At 36.3% G+C, this 21,162-nt stretch overlaps 4 protein-coding genes across 6 annotated transcripts; 2 read left to right on the top strand and 2 right to left on the bottom strand.

Moving 5' to 3' along the window:
* The first annotated feature begins 325 nt into the window (after positions 1-325).
* LOC137575656 (DDB1- and CUL4-associated factor 11) lies at positions 326-2,965 on the top strand. The gene is made up of 8 exons (XM_068288291.1): positions 326-629; positions 708-1,125; positions 1,191-1,298; positions 1,449-1,604; positions 1,675-1,950; positions 2,010-2,165; positions 2,235-2,341; positions 2,409-2,965. Exons 1-8 carry the CDS (start codon positions 444-446, stop codon positions 2,559-2,561), a joined length of 1,560 nt encoding a protein of 519 aa, XP_068144392.1. The 5' UTR covers positions 326-443; the 3' UTR covers positions 2,562-2,965.
* LOC137575658 (PIN2/TERF1-interacting telomerase inhibitor 1) lies at positions 2,777-5,034 on the bottom strand. Its single transcript, XM_068288295.1, is given in 5 exon segments — positions 2,777-3,457; positions 3,460-3,752; positions 3,754-4,246; positions 4,248-4,708; positions 4,782-5,034. Coding segments are annotated over 5 exon segments (1,815 nt in total). The 5' UTR covers positions 4,855-5,034; the 3' UTR covers positions 2,777-2,962.
* FAM21 (Family with sequence similarity 21) lies at positions 5,016-9,228 on the top strand. Its single transcript, XM_068288290.1, has 4 exons — positions 5,016-5,208; positions 5,281-5,475; positions 5,531-5,679; positions 5,744-9,228. Exons 1-4 carry the CDS (start codon positions 5,107-5,109, stop codon positions 9,132-9,134), a joined length of 3,837 nt encoding a protein of 1,278 aa, XP_068144391.1. The 5' UTR covers positions 5,016-5,106; the 3' UTR covers positions 9,135-9,228.
* Rcd6 (Reduction in Cnn dots 6) lies at positions 9,155-19,989 on the bottom strand. Of its 3 annotated transcripts, none has more exons than XM_068288292.1 (5): positions 19,829-19,989; positions 17,355-17,476; positions 13,637-14,133; positions 10,951-11,190; positions 9,155-10,846 (listed from the first exon to the last, which is right to left on the bottom strand). In XM_068288292.1, exons 3-5 carry the CDS (start codon positions 13,778-13,780, stop codon positions 9,716-9,718), a joined length of 1,515 nt encoding a protein of 504 aa, XP_068144393.1. In that variant the 5' UTR covers positions 13,781-14,133; positions 17,355-17,476; positions 19,829-19,989; the 3' UTR covers positions 9,155-9,715. The 3 variants fall into 3 exon arrangements, with proteins under 3 accessions (XP_068144393.1, XP_068144395.1, XP_068144394.1); XM_068288294.1 differs by having other exon boundaries at positions 13,637-13,768; XM_068288293.1 differs by lacking the exon at positions 17,355-17,476.
* Positions 19,990-21,162: the final 1,173 nt, after the last annotated feature.

Genomic DNA, 21,162 nt, shown 5'->3' with positions numbered 1-21,162 from the left:
CGGATTTTGGCTCAATGGTTTTGACCATAGTAAAGTTCGAATTTTCCGGAAAATTAATCGACTTTAAATTTTTACGTTATTCAGCACTGTGCCTAGAAGTATCGTACTATCGATAAGCCATCAGCTGACTAGCGATGACATTTACCCCATGGATATAAAATCGTTGTATACAAAGCGCAACAGGATAAATACCTTTACGTTATCTTATGTCTTAAACAATTGTTCAGTCAAAAAGTTAATTGGCATTTGCCATTGAAATAATTCGTGGCTTTGTGAAACTTTTTAATGACATATTCAATAACTCCCATCTCTAACATATTTATATGCGTTTCAATTTTCAATGTGTGTGTAGTTGTTTTACTCTGTGTGTGTTTGTGCTTTCAGAGGAAAACAATCATAATAATAAAGAGTCAAAGTTGAAATAAAATAAGTAAAAATTTTCAATGGGAAATCATCTTAGTTTAATTGGAGGGGATGACGATGGTTTCGACTCCACGGACAACGAAATGGGATTTAATGTGATCAACTTTACGGTAAATGCTGTCGACATGGAACTTAGAACTCCTGCACGCGTCCATCCAAATAATCTACCAGTCATACGAAAGAAACCTAACTTGGAAAAGTTTCAGGTAATTATGAAATACAATACATTTTAACCACCAAATGACTTTAATCTAATGAAAGAGATAACATTGCAATTTTCTTAGGGCTCAGACATGTTCAAAGAGATAAGAGCTTTGAGTGGATCATCGTCATCAGAGGAACAACAGCAACATTGGAATTTACTAAAGGCGTTGCAACAGCGTGAAAATGGTGTAGCCGCTCCTGGAAGTGCTTCATTTTCATCCAATCAGCAGCGTTACATTAACAATATGTATATACCAAATCAGAAGACCACACGTTTAATGTCCTTGGATTCTAAAATTTTTGTAACAAAATTTAATCGTGATGGCAGCAAGCTAATGACAGCCTGCCAAGATGGTTATGTTCGGATCTATGATGGTCTAAAGGGCACATATCATCTATTAAATCGTATTAATGCCCGTGATGTTCAATATAGTATCATTGATGCTGATTTCAGTCCGAACGGACAACATTTTGCCTACTCAACTTGGTCGCGATCTTGTTAGTATCTGGAATTGACCCTTTAACTTAATCAAATTATATTTACTTGTTGATTTCTCTTTTAGTTTTCATTATGCCTGTTAATGGCACTGGCGATGATTGCCAATGGATCGATGTTAATGACATGTCAAGCAATCGTGTGGGCATATTCTCATTACGCTATTCTCCCACAGGTAATACAACACTAGTTTATTTATTTTGTAGTTTTACTGAAACATCATCTTTCTCTGAACTAATGTCAGAGTCTCCCATGAGTTTCCGTAAAAAGTTTGGCTCCTGATGTCAAATTAAGCCATTTAAAAGTGTTTTATCTCAAATTTCAGGTGATACGATCATAGGTGGCAGCAATAATGCCTCCGTTATTGTTGGTGATGTTCGCACCAGAGCCACTCAAATAGTTAGAACTCATCGTATGCCCGTAACGGATGTGAATGCTGTTAGCTTTGTCAATGACAATAATCCAAATGTGATAATCGCTGGTTAGTGTTAAAACAATTTGTTATATATTCACCTAAACTGTTATTAATCTGATATCAACTTTTTGTGTAGGTTGTGATGATGGCTTATTAAAGGTCTACGATTTGCGCACTTCATTCCGTAGTCGCAGTCTATCGAAATCTGTTGTGTCCTTCATTGGCCACTATGATGGCATTACATATATAGATTCTCGTAATGATGGATATTATGTATTAAGTAACTCTAAAGATCAGAGCATTAAAATTTGGGATATGCGACAGCCAAGCAATTTGCGTCATCGTTGCAGTGCACGACAACAGCAACTGGAGACCACATGGGACTATCGCTGGGATAGAGTGCCACGTGAATGTAAGAAATAATGTTATAGTTTCTTATACATTTTCTTACCTTTATGTGTTTCCTATTAGTCTATAACCCACACAAGGCTTTAGATGGGGATACTAGTATAATGACCTATCGTGGACATCGTGTAAGCAAAACCCTGCTAAGGGCCAAATTCTCACCATTGGAGCAAACTGGACAGCGTTATATATACACTGGCTGTGCCACAGGACGTATTATAAGTGAGTGATTCAACAAAGTGGCAATGCGGAGTACCGTTTTTCTAACTTTTTGCTTTTCTGTTCATGTAGTTTATGATGTACTTACTGGAAAAATCAAAGAGGCTATTGAAGGACATCGTAATGTTATTAGAGATTTAGATTGGCATCCAGTGCGCTCAGAAATTGTCTCCGGTTCGGTATGCATTGCTCTTTAAGTAGGGAAAAATGCATGTCTTAAAAGTTTTTTTTTGTTCTTATTTTCAGTGGGATTCTCATGTGCATTTGAACGCATTTAATCGGAATATGGCCAATAATCATTCAAATCAATCAAAAAGCCGTCAAAGTTCCATACACGATAATAATAAACCTTTGAGACGTTCACGTCGTCTGGCCAATCGTAATTCAACACCGTATTAGGTTCCCTCTAAACTTTAAGGATCTCCTTTATATGCCTGCTCTCGACCCAAATTGATATTACGTACATAGAGAGATTTATGTATAGAAAACATTACATTACAATCTACTATATAAGGGTCCCCCTTTTGAAGATATATCGACCATCCACCTTGCAGCACTTATCCTTTGGTTCTATTTAACAAGACTGAAGCTTGTGAATCGCCCAAAACGCTGAGTTTAAGTTCATTGAAATCTTTATTATTACTATTATTAATTGTTACAGTTACATTAAAATAACTAAGCCACTAAAAATTTATATTTAAACAAAACTAATTAAGCTGTTTATGTACAAAACAAAAAAGGAATTTAAAATTATTTTCTTTGCTTAAAATTAAAGAAAAGACGAAAGCGCCAACACCAACCTATACGGCTGCAAACACAGTCTTTTTCTTCACAGCTCGTACCGTGGACGGTTTAACCAATTTGGGATAGGCGCGTTTTGTTTTCTTATACAATGTTGAGCTAGTATTGTTCCATAGATTTATTAGGCGTTCTTTATCGAATTCATTATCTTCCACCTCCAATTGAAGATTCTCACTACAACCGTATCCAGGTATCTCATGCAATGTGGCATTTGTATAGGCACTCATGTTAAAGAGTTGAAATTGCTCTGCACAAAATGAAGAGATTTTAACAATATCAAATGATTTAAGTTCTTCTTGTAGCTTTTGCTTGGCTAGATAATCATCATCTTCGGGTTCTGTAGATAATGAATCGCTCATATCGCCGGAGCTTATAGCAGCACTTACCGAATCGGTCGGTAGCACATCACCATTTGTCTTGTCTTCTTTTTTGGACTTTTTCTTTTTCTTCTTAGGTATCACTTCTGTTTCCTCCGTGGGGCAATCATCCGCTACATTCGTATCCTTTTTTTTGTTTTTTTTATTTCATCATCTTTTGTCAGCAATTCTTCGACCAATTCGTTTTTGTTTTTCTTTGACTTTTTTCGCTTTTTCAAAGGAGGCTCTTCTACGGGATCTTCTACATTTTGTTTAGCTTCTTCTGCTACAGAAGAACTTTTGGTGTCTTCTTCAAGTTCATTCACTTCTATTTCAATTTTGCTCCTTTTCCTTTTTTTAGATGATTCTTCGCTAACAATTTCTTTAATTATTTTGACATCTTCTATTTCAGGTTTATCCTTCTTCTTTTTCTTTTTTTTTAGCTGATTCTTCTGGGATAATTTCCACATTCTTTTCAATTTTATCCTTATTTTTCTTTTTCTTAGTTGTGGTGGTTTCATCATCTAATTCTTGATAATTTTCTTTAGTTTCCTCTTTTTCTTTGTTCGATTTTTTGGATTTTTTCTTTTTCTTGGGAGTTGCTTCTTCGTTAATTTCTAGCTCTTCAGCTAATTCCCGTTCTTTATCCTTCTTTTTCTTCTTCTTTTTGGGAAGTACTTCAACTGGTTTCTCTTCCACTATTTCTTTGTCCTTCTGTTCTTCATTGCCGTTTGTAAGAGGTGTCGTATTTGAATTATTTTTTATACGATTTTTCATAGCTTCCATTTTATGTTTGAAATAATCCTGAACCGAAAGTCCCGTACTGAGAGTTTGGACGCCAGCGAAATTCGGATCTGTGTCCTTTTTCTCAGGAGGTGGTGGTGTGGCCTCCTTTGTTGTCTGTTCTGTGTCATCTGTGGCCTTTTTTTCCAAATATGTTTGCCAAATCCTTTTCACTGTACTGCGACAAGTCTTTGCCACGCGTAAATTTTTTGTAGTGCACACGAGCCTTGCTCTCCTTGGATCTCTCTTCTAGTGATATGCCGCTTATTTTTTCCTTTAGTTGATTTTTTTGTGTAGGAGCTGGATCTGCCTCATTGGTCTTGAAGCCAAATCCAAAAGCTGGTCTCGCTTCATCCTCCTCTGAGGCGGGTGCTGGTGCAGCATTTTCCCCCTCACTCGCTTCACCATTGAGGGCTTTTAAGAGACCATTGAAGCCCTCCTCGTGCGTGGTCCACTGGTCATCGCGCGCCTCAAATCCCAAGCCCTCGGCATCGTTTTTAAATCGAACTCTTACAAATTCCTGCTGGCCATCCTCATTAGCTCCCAGCCCCCGGCCCTTAGACCATCCCATTTTTTCCAACATTTTGGTTCCAAAGCGATTATCATCTAAATGAAAAAAAGGGACGTTTCAAATGTATGTATGTATAGTTAAGGTTGGATAGGATTAGCGTTAGTTTACCTTCGTATAAAGCCTTGCCACGCGGACACAAGTTATAACGCTTCCGACGTCGAGGTTCCGCTAGCATAGCCATAGCTCAAATTTAGTTGACCTTTTTTAAAAAAAATAAATTATTTTAAATGTGAAACTGTAAGAAGCGAACTGCAACACGTGCAGCGTTGCCACAAAATATTTTGAACTCCGGCAGCACCATTCAGCTGTTTCCAGTTGTCGTTATTAACACTGCTCAGGCGAATCACAGAATCCAACAACACTGCTCTTTTGTTTTTATTTTTTATTGTCAGAGATAAATAAAAATCAAAACTTTGATTTTCGAAGTTTTGAAATGAATATTAGCTCTGAGGTAAATGATATTGTAAAGCAAGCTCCAGAATGGAACTTTGCTGGCGATTGTGCTCTGTTAGAGTTAATGAAGCGAATTTCCGAGGTAAGTTTAATTGCGGGCGTTGTAGTTTGCAGGCTCCCAAAATTTTCTTGTGGGTTTGGTTTTTTTTTTTAGAATCTGAAGGAGCGAGGAGAACACACAAGCCAAAAGCTGAGGGAATTTGAAACCAGTGTCCGGACTACAGACATTGCCCTGAATAATGCCACCAATAGTTTACGTTCGTTACAGTTTGGACAACAATTTGTTGAATATCGAATAGAAGAAGTGGACGATGATGATTTTTTAATACCCGAGACACGGAAAAAAAAGGTACGGCAGATTAAACCTGGTCGATATTTAATCATGAATTTATTTTGATTTCTAGCCACTGCCACCAAAGCAAGGTCCCCAGGAAATGGCTAAGGAATTTCTTCAAAATAACTTAAATATGCTTCGCAAGAATTTCGAGCCGGTAACTTTAGATGTTCCTGATTCCGATGAAGATGAGGATGTGCAAGGAGCCAAAGAACAAACGTATGTTAAGTTATGATAATTAAAAAAAATTTATTGTGCAATGTTTGGATTTTTATACTTCTAGCATACTTTATCGTCCCAAGAATCCCTATGATGCCATACCCTTACCCTATATAATAGGCTCTAAGGAATGGCAAGAGCATAAATATGCTGGTCTGTATGAAAGCAGAGAAAACAGCGAAGATGAACAATCCGAGGAGTTTTCATCTAGTTCATCCGAGGAAAACCATGACACCCGGAAAACGGAGACTAATCTTTCGCAATCGGACTCCTCGTCAGTGGCACCTTTAAGAATAGACCCTGTAATTGAGAAAGTGAAACAAAGTACTCCATCGCCACCAAAACCGGCTCCTGAACAAACACCTAGAACCCAAACCCAACCGCGACCCATTATAACTAGCCAAACCAAGCGGCAGCTTCATGAACACGATTTATTTGCAGCCCTTAGGCAATCGCCACCAAGTGATGATGCGCCCTCTACATCATCGTCAATGAGATCTTCGCCAGCGTTTGCGCACTTGCCAGCAACAGATGGAGGACCCTCGTTAAGCTCGAGCTCTAGTAGCGCTGCTATACAGCCACCACCACCCAAAGTGTTCGAAAAAGAAGAGCTTCCAAAGCCTCTGCACACTGAACTGGACAAGGAAGTTGTTTCTAAACCTTCAAATCCCATTAAGCGTATGCCGGTCAATCTGTTCAATGATGATGATTTTAATTCATTTATGACGGAAATCGTAGACAAAGCCCAGGGCAAGACAACCACTGCAATAGAGAAAAAGCCTACGAAGGAATCTACAAAAAAAGTTTTGGAAGAACAGAAGCCACAGACCCCGAAAATTGAGATTAAAAGCAAGACAACGAACCTATTTGATGATAGTCCACCTCCAAGTACTGCATTAAGGCAGCCAGTTTTTCAGTCTCCTCCAGAAGCAACGCCTGCAGTTGCTACTGTGAAACCCTTGCCCAAATCATTATTTAATGACGATTTGGACGACTTTGATGATGACTTTTTAAGTTCATTAACGGCAAAGACCAAGGCAAAGACAAAGCCCATAGAACAAATAACAAAGAGAACATCTCTCTTTGATGATGATGATGATGAGTTAGATATAGATGATATATTTACAAAGAAAACTCTACCAACAGCTAAAGCCAAATCTGCTCAATTCGAGTCTGAAACAACGCCACCGTCACCCCCATTGGTACCTATGAAGAAAAGTCTCTTTGATGATATTGAAGACGATGAAGATATCTTTGGGACACCAAAAACTATAAAACCATTACCTAAAAATAAAATAGAGCCGCCAGAAGATGAACAGTATCAAGAGGAGGAAGACAAAATGAAACCTATAGAGATTGCCAGTGCAGAAAAACCATTGGAAGTGACAAATGAAGCAAAGTCCATGGCTAAGTCTATAAATGTAACAGATTTATTTAATGATGATTTTAGTGATGATGAGATTAATACAGTTCTGGTTACAAATCCATCCAAAATTGAGTCCATAAACAAGGAAGCTGAAGATGAACAACATGACAAATCAGTGGAAAAAGATGGAGATGATCAAGAGGAACTTTTTAAGGATGTTCGTAGTTTCTCCGACATTCCACAGAACGCATTTACAATTCCTCCAATCGACTCTAAGAGTAATGATCTTTTCCAGAAATCAATTGAGAATTTAGATCAAGATTCGACTGAAATTCTTTTTGTTCCGCCCGTTGATTCTGCGAAACCACAAGTAGATCCACCCACAGAAGCCATCTCTGATTTAGAGGACGATTCAGTAAAAGGGGAACTTTTTACTGAAGTTCCAATAGATTCAATCCCAATTCTAAGCGATTCCCCACCGCCGGATATTGCAGATGAGAGAAAAGAAGAAGATCCCATTATATCTATGATAGCTGAGGTCACCAGTAATCGACAAAATAGGAATAGTTCTCCATCTTATAATACCGAACAGGTTGCTTCTGCACAAAAGATCATGCAGAATTATACAAGTCTCTTTGATGAACCACCCGATGATACGGAATTTTTCTCGAGTTTGGCTAACAGCAATTTGAGTAGTTTAAGTGCCTCGAAAATATTTGATACCCAAGATCAGGATTTCTTTGAGCCAGCTTTACCAAAAGTACCAAGCGCAACCAAACCAACAACAACCACATCGAATTCTGGTATATTCAGCGATGTCCCACCAGATGATGATGCTGATGATGATGTTGATGATAATTTTATACCAACAACAACAGCATCTGTGGATGTTCATGGGAATACAAAACGTATTCATACCATATTCTATGATGATTTTAGTGAGACGGCTAGAGCTGGCTCCACAATTGGAGCTGTTACTCCGAGTTTGCCCATTGTTGATGATGCACCCTTGCCGCAAGCAGATGAAGTAGATCGTCATGTTCCACTAGTACCACCGATTTCACCAGTTAAAAAACTGGTAATGCCCAACATAAATATTAATGTGCAGGCTCTAATGCCAGGTCCGCAATTGGGTAGGAAAATTGAACTGCCAGATCCTGCCAGCCCGGACAATAGTTTGCAGCATGTTAATAAAACTCGTGTACGGGGTCCAGCTCAACGTCGTCCCTCGACAAGAAGGGGTAGAAAAGAGAATTATGCCAAGACATTGCAAGACGAAGAACGACAGCAAGTGGAGAAAACAAAAGAAGAACCATCAAAAGTTCCAGCGAAAGTAAAACCCAACTTTCTGGATAGCGATGATGACAATGATGATTCGTTATTTGGATCAGTCAAGCCAACCACCACAGAAATGCCCAAGGAGACCCCCAAAATTAGTCCTATGCCTGCTTCGCATTTGATAACCAAAAATTCGGAAGTTAAAAAGCATGTTCCGTTTATAAAATCACAGAGTAAACTCTTCGATGACAACGATAATGATAATGTTGGCTCGGCAAAGTCTTCCCATCAAATAACCAAAGAGTCTGAGGTGAAAATAAGTGCTCCTCCTCTAAGATCCCAGAGTAAACTCTTTGATGACAGCGATGATGATGATTTGACCAAGGTGACCACTCAAGTCAGTGTTAAGCCTGCTCCACAATTATTACCCAAAGAACCAGTCCAGAAAAAGAGTGCTGCTTCTGTTAAAACTCGGAATACACTTTTCGATGACAGTGGCGATGATGATGATGACTTGTTTGCCTCGGCAATTCCCGCTCCTGCCGCCACCATGCCAGTGGCGGTGAAGTCAACGGTTACTGCAAAAGTTACACCCCATACAAAAAATGTTGTCCTAAAGCCTAGCAAAAGCCTTTTCAGCGATGATGAGGACGATGACGACGATCTGTTTGGCGTCAAAACTGCTAAACCAACAGCACGCAAAGTGGTTAAACCAAATGTGGCTGCAACTGTCACCCCAAGTAGTTCTAGTTCAAGTAAATCCATTCCATTAAGCACAGATAATCCCTTGTCAGATTTGTTAGACAAATAAAGAGAAGTTATGTGTTATATGAAACATTTGTATTTACAGAATCTTTAAACTTACATAAACAATTAAAGAGTATTTTCAAAATATTAAAACTAAATCTATATCGATTTTATTGTCGTTACTCGTTACCAGCTAAAGGTTAAACTAAAATTGAGAGCAAATTTCCATAAGTCCAAATTGTTTTGCCTCTCAATCTTAAATTAAATTAAATATTCTTTTCGAATACTTTTAGGACTCGCTATTCGTTTTAACTTTTTACTCGCTACTCGTTACTTTTAACTGCGTTAAAAATCAAACACAAAAACTTCAAAATTTTGGAGAAAAGGTTGAAATTTTCGGATAACTTTTTTTGTTCCTATTTTATTCCATTATTTCCCTCTCACTTTAAGTTATATAAGTGTTTGTCATTTTCTCGCTACTCGTTCGTCTCCCCTCTGCTCATCTTTAACTTGGACTGAGTTAGTTTTTTGGCTCTTTGGTTGTAAATTCCGAGGAATATATCTTGGGAGCAACTTGCTTTACTTACTAAATTATATATTGTGTCTAAAACTAACAACTTGACTTGAAATTTTTTAACTGTTAAGCTATAGAGCCACATCTCGATACTTTCTATAGTCGTCGGATTCATTGCCCAATGACAATTTACTATTCGCTGTTATATAAGGATTGGCATAGTTGGCATACCCAAAGCCGCCATAGTATTGCAGTTGCTGTTGCGATCCTCGCCGATGCAGAGGCTGGGCGAGGACAGTTCCGGCGAAGCCATTGGTGGAACTGCAAGCGGAGGGACGACGATAAATGCCCGCTGCCTGTTGCAATTGATGCTGCTGATGGAGATGCTGTTGTTCCAGCAGCATGGCCAAATAGTATTGCTGCTGTTGGGTATAATTCTGGAGCAAATTGTTACCGTAGTTGGCCAAATCATTTTGCACTTTACTAATGCCATCGAGATTCTCTAGCGAGATGCAGTTCCTCGAGAGTTTCGCCGGCGGTGGCTGCTTATGAGAGCCTCGTGGGCGCTGTTGGTTGGTGGGAGGTGGAGTCATTTGCTTGGGCTCTATGGAACAATAGATGGGATCATTGCTAGTGGAGCCAATAAGGGATGGTGGCGAAGGACGACGACGTGAGTCTTGAAGATTATTCTTAAGATCATCTATGGTTATATTAAAATATTTGGCATTCTTGTCCTCCAGATCCAAGGCATGTCTGGGATTATACATGCCCGGCAAAGTACAACGCAAATCCATCAGAGATTGAGCCCGATTTGAGGCATTTCCTGAACCCACACCCGATCGTTGTTGTTGCATCATTTGACTGGCATTGTTGAACTGTTGCGCCAGGGCCGGAGCAAACATGCTGGCATTGAATTCATTCTGGGAGCCGAAGATTTGACTGCCACCCACCTGTTGATTGTTCAACGAGAGACCAGGACCTAATGGCAATTTGGTCTCATCACATATCTGATAGCCAGCATTCTCAAAGCCTCCGCCCATTCTCTGGCTAGAGCGACGTGAATCCGCCTTGGACATGGGCACACTTGGCGCTGGCGTCTGCAATGAGAGGCGTGTGGCCAATCCTTGCAGCTGGCTAAGCACTTGAGTCTCCCGACGCCATTTAATTCCCGTCGGAATAACGCAAATCAGGGCAAAGCAATTGATAATCAAACGGATAAGATACGAGGTCAACTCTGTCAAGCCGTGCACCGATTGTAGACCCTAAAAAATGGACAGAGAGAATGTCATTTAAAAGAAGGGGGAAAAAATGAAAGGAATGGTTTGGGAATGGGGGTAGACAATCCATCCATTACTATTACTCTTACCCAATGTTGTGTGGTCATTAGCATGACAAAAACCAATTCCGGTATGGACAGCAAACCAATCACACCCGACCAGGCGAATAGAGGCCAACATAAACCACTGACCAGACCATGGATCAATATTGTCGTTGCCACAAACATTACAAAGTACAGTGAACACAATGTGTAGGCAGCAAATGGCAAATCACCATGGGCCTCCAAGAGCCAAGATACCTCACATGAAAAGGCTCCCAAATAGACAATCTGGAATGCAGAAAGCCAAAGAAATGGAAATTAACCGACATTCGTCGTCAAAAGCGAAAACTTATGTACGTAAATAAATCAAGCAGAGCAGACGAAATGAATGCAGAAATTGTACAGATAAAGAGACACATAAAGACACGTCTTTTGGTTTTCTTCTACTGTTTTTTTTTTTTCTTGTAGTTTTTGCTACCATCATCCATCAATCAATTAATGAGCTCCCACTGCCGTTTCCCCCACTACTGTAATGCAATGTCTGACCGACGGACTGAATGTCGCTGTCTCCGACTGACAACTCGTCTTCATCATGAACCAGAAAAACACAAAATGAGATACGAATACGCTACAATTCACAAGAGTGGACTGGCATTTGATATACCTGTTAGTTAGTAGGAGAAATTGTAACACAAATTTAATCATTTAACGGAGATTTAACTCTCTCACTTAAGCAACATTTGAAAAATCATTGCAAATTATCCAAAAATTATCAGTAAAGAATTATAGTTCTACAATTGTCAAGAGTGAGTTCTTTCACGCATACATAAGCGGATCGAGGGCTGTAAAATAAGGGAAATTTGCCCCTTGAAGTATGCAATAAGCAGCCCAGGAAAACGTCTATGCTTCTGGATAAAAAGTCCCTTCAACCTACTATAAATTCCACCTTATAGTCTCTATTAAAAGCTTTGATTGATATGAGTAAATTAAATATTGAGCTCTAAATTTGAATCAGCTCTAAATCGTAAGCTGAAGCTAAAGAGCTTTGGGAAATATTTCAAAAATTTTTGGTAGTTTAGTTGAAGTGATAAAAACTGTTTTTTAGCTGGCTTGAGGTCAATAAATCTTATTAATTTATAAGATCTTAAAGAGTTTAAAGGTGAGCTGGTTCTAACTCTCTTAGTAGTTTACATTTAAAAGAGTTTTTAAACTTATCTTCTCGATTAAGGAAAAACATTTTGATTGATGATTAGAAGATTTTAATAATGTAATTTTGTTTAAAAGTTGAGAAATTTAAAATTCACTTCAGATTAAAAGAATATATTCGAATGAGTTTCAAACATTTAAGTAGGCTATATTCTTATTGTGATTAATATTAGACCTAGTAGCAGTCTGGAGTATAAAAAAAACGTTTTAAAAGTGAATTTTTACATTTAAAGACTTTTGAGCAATAAGTTGAAAATATCTTCTTTAGTATTCAAATCTTTTTTTCAAATCCTTTTACATTATTGTATTTATATTCGGATAGAATCAACTTGAAAGTTTAAACTGATGGAATAATATAATAAAACTATTTTTAAGCAATAATATTCAGTAATATATATTATAATAATAATATGTATTTTCAGTTAATGGTTTAAGGCGAAGCCCTTTACGCTAATTCTGTTGGCGCCCAAGGGTATGCTTTGCCGTTCTTCTTGCGCTTCATGTAGTTAGAATTCCCAACTACTTTTAGAGTTGAAGAAATGGTATGGCCATCACAAATGTGGATTCTTTAGCGAAGTCTGATGATAATAGAACCTGCTCACCTATGATTAAAATCTTATAAATTAGTTAGATTTATTAACCTCAAGCTGGTTAAAACTCAGTTTTGAGTAACTTTAAAAAATGTGGAAAGCTGGACAAACAAAAATATAATAAAAATATCTAAGCAGATAATACTTATACATATAGTAGGGACTCTGATTCCTCAAATCTTCAACCATTAGGTCAGCGAGATGCTGGAAATCTTTATTACGCTTCTAAATCATCGAAGTTATATTGTATCTTCGAGTTTTACACAGTCTCAAATTCTACATAATTCTAGAGGATTTCCAGATTTCATTAACATCTGAAATACTTTTCTAAATTTATCATTGTTTGTAATTCACTTTCATAATTGAAAAATAAAAGAATGTCAAAATTTAAATAATAAATGGATGACTGGCTAATTCCAAATTTCTAATTAAATATACTTTTTTAGTTTCTGAAATGATCGTAATAGTAATAAAAATTCCTGAGTATTGGCCAAGTTAATAGCAAGTCATTTGTTTGACTTAGACCAGAAACTTGGAAATCTCTCAAGACCCATTGCGTTTTAACTTTTACTTAAATGATTCTTTGATTTCGTTTTAGCTAATCTACCCTACTAGTCGCTAGTTAAACTATGTCTAACGGGTATTAACATGTGGAAATTTTTGAGCATGTGCAAAATGGAAAAAAACATAATTTCATTTTCACTTAATAGAGCAAAAATGTTTTCGATTTTAAATGTGTGTTGTGTGTGTGTGTGTGTGTGTGTGTGTGGTTGTTAATGTTTTTTTTTTTTTTAATTTCAGTGTTTGATAACGGTAAACGACATGGCTTAAAGATATGACAAGCATATATCACTTATAACCAACAACTAAGTTGATGATGTAGTTGTTGTTGTTGTTGTTGTTGGTGGTGGTGGTGGTGGTGGTGTTGGTTTACTTACCAGCAATAGTCCGGCAGCCACACAGCATATAATGAATAGATTCGCCTTGATGAAACGCTCCATAATGCGATCGTTCCAAAATGTTTGAATCCGATTGCCGTTGCCCGATGGCGAATGCTTTTCACTTGCCTTCTGATAATTCATTTTTCGTGTTTCCCAGACCGAGAGAGATAGAGAGGCAGATCAAGAATAGAGAGAACGAAAGAGAGCGATAGAGAGTTGGATGGTGGGGCGGGATAGGATGGGAGCAGGAGGGTAAGGTATAAGCTGGTTAGGAATTCTCCTCCAACAGCCCCGGCCTTGGCAGTAGGAGGTCAGTGGTGCGATGCGTTGATTCAGTTAAAGAAGTTCTAGTTCTAGTTTTGTTCGGTTTTTATGTTTCAATGATTTTTCAGTCCGCAGATATTTTGTTTTTTTTTTTTTTTTTTTGCCTAATTGAGCCTTGTCATGCTATGCCCCGATGTCCGTTGCCCAGATGCAGATGCTAATATTAAATGCTGAAATGAGAATGAGAATGAAATGTTAAGACGTCATGAGTTGTAGTTTTAGTTCGATATATGTACATATATATACATTTCATTTTGGACAAAAGACTTAAGCAACGAACTTGTTTTCGGCCTTTGCTTCTGCTGCTGCTGCTTCTTGTTCTTCTTTGTCTATCTAACGGCTTGTGCCACATTAGCTAAAGAAAGATTTTCACTTTTCTATTTAACAATAGACCAAAATACATTGTTCGAGTTCTTTTTCTGTTGGCCCAGAAGCAAGCCAAAATATTTGACAAGATTCGGTCAAGAAATTAGTGTTAAAATATTTGCACTTGAGAAATAGAAACAAGCGAGAAGGAAATCAAATATTGAAAAACAGTTGCCAACAGTTTTTTTTTTACGACTCAGAGTCAGTTATGTTTGTGTTTTTGATGTCATGACAAATGAATTTCTGTCTGTGCTGCCTTTTGCTTGGAGCAAATTGAATTAATTACTTACACATCACTACAAAGAAATTGAAACTGGCAATATGATATGACAGATTGTTTATACATAGTTTTGTGGAGAATGCATGACACATAGATTCCGTGCATTTCTTTTCAATTTGGCCATTACAAAGACCCAGAAGTCTGTTTATTTCAGCAGATAAGGCATGAGTTTGGCTGAATTTCCCTCCTATACCAAGTCCCTCCAGACTGCCGATGTGTACCTATGTAATTTTAATATGAAGGCTTTTATGCTATAACCCTATTCAAAAGCGAATCGGGGGATAAAAAATGGCGAAAATGTGATCTAAGGTAGAAACGATTCATTGTTCTCTATAAATATGCTTATCTATCATTTCAGTATGGAGTTCGCCACCTCGCCAGACTTACCAATCACCCAAACCGGCTACCAAATGAAAACTTTGCTCGCAGACTAAAAAGATTGCACCCTCTGGATCTACCTTTTTAGGCCTGATCCTGACTGGTAGGGCTAGTCTCCTCGTTCTCAGCTGATGATGATTAAACCCTATGAACCCTTCTGAGGCTTTGCTTTTTGATTGTACCTTTGCTAATGCCATGTTTTATATGTTTTTCATCGAATTTAATCATTGTCCAAGTCTGGACAGATTTTTAATGTATGTACATACTTAACAACAACAAAAAAAATCATTGCATTATAAAGAAATTTTGGAATATATTTGCCTTAACCATGTTTTCCCATAGAACCCTCCATATGTACATTTCTTTTTTTCTGTATACTCTTTTTCCAACTTTTTCCTGACAATTTAATTAATTTCAAAAATTCATTTTTTTCTTTGATTACCTAGATTTACAACTTATGTCACAATTTTTTAAACTATAACAAAAACTTTAGAACGAATTTGTTAATTTAAGATTAAAAATAGATCATATAACTTGCATTTGTCACGAGTCTTCTTGGTGGCTTTAACTGTTATAGTATTCAAGATTTAGGTGGGACGTAGGGACATGGCATGATCGTCTCTACTTTTGATGCTGACCAAGAATATATATAGGTATGTATGTGCTTGAGCTTCCCTTTACCTATTTTATATAATTTGGTAACCATTTGACCCCCAAGGATGAATTTTATCAAAATACTTTGTTAATTCAGCTTTATATAATATAATACATATATTTTTTACATATATATTGATAGACCGATCTCGATATTTGGGTTTGTTTTGATATGACATATGTATTGGACTATTTTGAATTAAAATTGAAGGCAGTTAAATAACCTTTCGAAAAAATGCAAATTTTCCTGTCGAATTGTGAATGCGACATAAATTGAAGCCTTTATTTCGATTGAAAATTGTCGTACTCAAAGTGGTTTGAGCTAAATCTGATGGCAAACACCTCTAAAGTTGCATTCAGTTCGAAAGTAAATTTATGGAGGAAAAATTTGTTATGTTAAGCACTTTAAATTAATTGACGATCCCATCGAGAAGCGACGCAGCTCATCAAAACACCAACACATTGCGTCGACTTGAACGACAGACGTTTAAGTCAAGTTAGCAGTTAACAGCTTAGTCAGTCCGATACGGTAATCTTCCCATAATAGACACACACACACACACACATACATACGCTCTGTAAGGTGTTTGTAGTGTCAATTGGAATCGTCATCAAAATTGTGGCGACGAACTCCAAATTAACTTGCCCCATCAATGCCAAGAGAGACATTTCAGGTGCGCCAACAATGTGATCATGATTATGATGATTGTTCCCCGCCTCTTTGGTAATGCATACGAGGTGGATGAGGTGTGGACGTGTATAATATGTGGATGTGGTTGTGGGTGGATGTGGAAGAGGCCATAAGAGGCGCCGGATATGCCTACCTTAAGTTAGTGTTCAGTTTTCTTTGGTTTGTTTACCGAATTTGCATTCAGTTGGCATTCAGAGGGCATTCTCCCCCGGGGAGTTCGAGTTGGTAGCCTTTTCCTGTCCCACAATTGTAGGCCGGAAAGAATTGCAAGCTCAAAGTGTTTCTGTTGGTCTTACTAACATATTTTTCTTTTGCTTTTTAATTGCTAATTTGCTTGGACAAACTAAATGACTGAAACCGAGACCGAGAGGCAAATTCTCGCCGGGTTGTCCGGTTCGGTTTGTTTCGCTTTTTTTTTCTCTATCATTTTTTCTTTCTTTCTTGTTTTTTGGGGCAGGTTGATGAAACGAGTTTAGTTAAGAGCTATAATTAGTTCCAACATGGAACAAACCCCAAAAATGAAATAAAAAAACGAGCATGTGAAATGAATTTAGTTCGCGCCCTTGACTGCCACGCCCATTGAACATTACGAAATTATGCAGATGCCAAAACATAATTTTCTTGTGAACGTGAAGCATAAATAAAACGCAACGAATAATAAAAGAGCGACTTGCATTGTATAAAAATTAAATTAATTTTTCTCAGTTTATTTATTTTTTTATTATCTTGCAGTTGCGTGGCCAGAGACAGAGCCAGACCCAGAGACAGAGGCGGGTTCAATAGCATATTAACAATTGAAATGCCTGAATAATCCGCACAATTCGAACCACAATGCAATCGCAGCAGAAAAAGAAAAGAAATGTTATGCAAATTGTTGAAATCACCCATTATGAAATGAACAGCAAATATTTATGTATATTTGAACATATGAAATCAAATAAAATGAACAGGAATTACCGTTACACATATATGCGTTTTGAAAAATGCAGTAATATATATATATATTTACAACAAAAATATACCTTTCACTTAAATATTTGAAGTTTTTTTCTCTACTTTTGTATTTTGGCAGACGCTCTAATCCATTTGAGTTGCCCGCATTGCCATTGAGGAGGAGGAGAAGAAATAAGAGTTGGATTGATGACTGCAAAAGGAACATAAAAAATGTGAATATGGTTATGGGTATGGGGATATGGGAATGTGTAGAGATAGAAACTATCACTCAAGCACAACAAAAAAAAAAAAATGGGGTTTTCAGCGGGTGTGGAGACAATACATACAACCACAAAGTAGAAGACAAACCGCAATTGCTATACTCTCACCAAATTTCTAACCAAAAAGTGTTTTCTTCTAGTGGCTAAATTTGGGCAATAGAAAGTTTATAAAGACCAAAAAACTGTCGTTCTACAACTCATACTAAGAATTTAATTGTTTATATGCATAGAAAAATTCCTTCCACTAATATTCGTAACTATTCAATAGGTTTTTTTTTTTCAAAACTATAGGAAACCCTTCTGATTTGAGGCATTTAAAAAGTATTATATCTAGCTTATTATAAAAATACTTTAGATAATTAAAATAAAGGTATGTATTAATTAAATTTCAACTATTTTATGAAGCCTCAATCCAAAATACTAACTACAGACAAAATAATAAAAGTTCAAAAATAGCCCTTAAAGAATGCCTTCCTAGTATTTTCAAGCTCTTCTCTTTTAAACAGTAGGATCCGGTTATAAAGACTCCGCTTATAACGTCCGTCCGGTTATAGCGACTAATTGAATGATTGGTTGGTCCTAATACAAATTTATATTGAAAGGCCCACGGGAATTATGTCTTCCGGATATAAATTCATTTGTTATATAAAACTCTAAAATTTAAAATATTTTAAAGAGATTGAAACTAAACCCATGTTAAGTGGCCTTTTAGGCAAATTTGAATACCTATCCTACTTATTTAAATAGGAAAATCTTTAAAATTTTTATTTTTGAGTCACAATTAAATATTGAGAAAATAGTATTAATTTATTCTGTAAATATACCGCGGTGTGGTGATAATTTCAAAATAGTAAGTAGATGCTAAAAAAGATATCCAAAATTTTTTGAAATTCAATCAAGTTTTTAGTAGTTACACTTACATATACATATGTACATACATATGAATGATATTTGAATACTAAATTGATTTAGGTTGATCTTATATGTATATGTTGGGGATAGAAATCGATGTTTAAACTCGAAAATCGAGCAGTATTAAAAAAAATAGAAGTTAAATAAGAGATAATAACAAGGATAGGACTTTAATTTAGGTGGTTCTTATGTAATTTGGTGAGGAAATGAAAATAAAAAATTAAGTAAGAGATAATAACAAGAAGAGGACTAATTTTCCCCTACAATATACTTCATGGTTTATTTTTAAATTTTTTAAGTATGTTGTATTTTTCTAAAAATAACATTTCTAATAAATTTAAAAAACCTTTTCGTAATTATTCCCTTCAAGATTATTCTATTCTATATCTTTTGTTTATATAATGAAGTTTTGATATGATTATTTTATCATCTTACTATCTTTAACCACTGATTTGGTTAATTAAATTCTATTGCATTAAAAAAGTAGAAAATTTCCTAAAAGTTCAACAAACTTTTATGTAAATACGGGGAACAATGAATTCTTTGTTTTTTGGGCCAATAATTCTTCCAACGTTTCTAGACTCAATATGTATTTTAATCTACCTAATGAAGTTAATGAATCGCTTAGCATTCAATTCCTATTTTTTAAACCATTCTTCGCCATGGGAAACTGTATAAATAGTTAATTTATTGAATTTAGAAGTAAAGCCAACCATTAAAGACCAAGTATATACAGTCAATTATTACATAAACATGTACATACATAAGTATGTATTTATATTCATACAAGTAGCTCAACATGATAATCAAAAAAATCAACAATTTTCAACAATTGGAGTTCTACATTTTTTTCTCTCTTTGGCAGAAATCTTCTCCAAATCATTGCACACCTTTTTTGCAAGGGTATACAAATTTCATATATACACACACACCACACAAGACTCGACGACACACACTCGAAATTGTTAAATGTTGAGTCATATGCAAATTGCGTCGCGTCAACCAAAGTTAACTTCAGAGTTTGCCTCTGGAGTAAAGTTTACTTTAATAATTCTACAACGCCAACAACACGCACACTTGTTCTTTTAATTTTCTGTTTTTTTACACTTTTACTCGGTGTCAGAATTAAACTTGTTTTCTGTTTTCCCCGCTTTTGTTTTTACAACCACAAAGAAATTAAAAAATTTTGGTTTTTTTTTTTTTTTGGTTTTAATTGTATTTTAAGTGGTTCCAACGGTTTAGTCTGGGTCAAAGTTGATGAGACGTGAGAGGAGGCCGCGTATAGGCATACATTGTGTCTCTCTCTCTTTCTCTCAGTCTTCATCGTCAGCTTCTTTTTCAGCTGATCTTCACCAGGTTCACTCACTTACACTCATAAATAACCGTAACGCAGTGTGTAACGGTAACGGCAGCAACGCGCGCTCTCTTAAAAGTCAAAAACTGTTAAAAGTGAAAATTCAATTCGTTCACAAGCGTCGGAAATGACTTAGGCAACGAACGTGCCACAGCGTATAGAAGCGTTCGCGGCAAAGTCGGTTTGGCAACTGAATCGCTAGCCAACATAGGCTTAACTCTTAAGAGACTCTCTGTTTGCTTGTTTTGTTGTTGTTGTTTTCTTTATTTATTTAAATCTTATTTCTGTAGATACCCTATAGCCAGAGGGGCATATGAGCTTTAGAGTCTTCAATTTATACATTTTTTTTTTTGATGAAAATAAAAATTCTAAATTTGGCTTCCAATAAAAATGTGATTTGATCTACAAATTAAGAGTCTAAATGTAATACACAGCTAAATAATTTAGTTTTTGAAAAAGTAAAGAAATTTTCGAAGGATAAAAAAATGTTCCTTTTTATTTAATCCTTAAACCCTTAGCTTTAAATTGTTTTTAAAAAAAAAATACTTTTAATTCAAAAGTAATTTGAATCATTAATGGATTCAGGGAAAAATCCACATGAAATATCAGTTTAACAAATATTGAATTTGTTCATCATTTTTAAACCCAAAAAGTATAGTCAGAGGGATATAAAAGAGTAAATTATGGAGCATTTATCCCCGAAGTCGAAGAATTCACTTTATAAAACAAATATAGATCCTTTTAAATATCCCTAAGTCTAGAAATAATCCACAACAACTGTGGATTCGAAAGTGACTAAAAAACAGAAAAATTATGGATTGATCTATAAACTTATGCCCCGCTATATACATTAGATGTATGGCCCAACTTACTCCGAGATATCACAAAGTCGATTCCCTTAATTGGGGCTATGAAATGTTTCTTTTGTGTGTGTTTCTCTGGGTTGTTTTGTTTCTTTTCTTAAGTCTCGCTGCTGTTGGGTTGTAGCAAGTTCAGCTCTCTGGGACTTTATTGTTCCAACAATTAAAACTTAATTTCTAACTGATGAGGGAAGATGTTTATGCTGTTGCTGCGGTTTTTGGCTGTGGCTTCTGCTGCTCAAGTATAATTTGCATATAACCAAAATGAGGCCTAACGGTCAAATAAAAACTACAACAAAAAAAAACATGGCTTTTGTTTGTCCGATAACAGAGGCGGAAAGAGGGCCCAACTAGAATCAAAGATTTTTTTATACTCTTCAGCAAATTTAAATCACACAAAATTTGCTTTCATGCGTCATCGATTTATAAAAATTGTCCAAAAAGTATCTTATTTCAAATTAAGCTGATCAGCATACTTTAAATTGTCAAG

Source organism: Drosophila tropicalis, unplaced genomic scaffold (assembly GCF_018151085.1).
Source record: "Drosophila tropicalis isolate 14030-0801.00 unplaced genomic scaffold, ASM1815108v1 contig_593, whole genome shotgun sequence".
Taxonomy (NCBI): Eukaryota; Metazoa; Arthropoda; class Insecta; order Diptera; family Drosophilidae; genus Drosophila; species Drosophila tropicalis.
The sequence above is the reverse complement of the archived record's forward strand: the minus strand, read 5'-3'. Positions and strand labels throughout refer to the sequence as shown.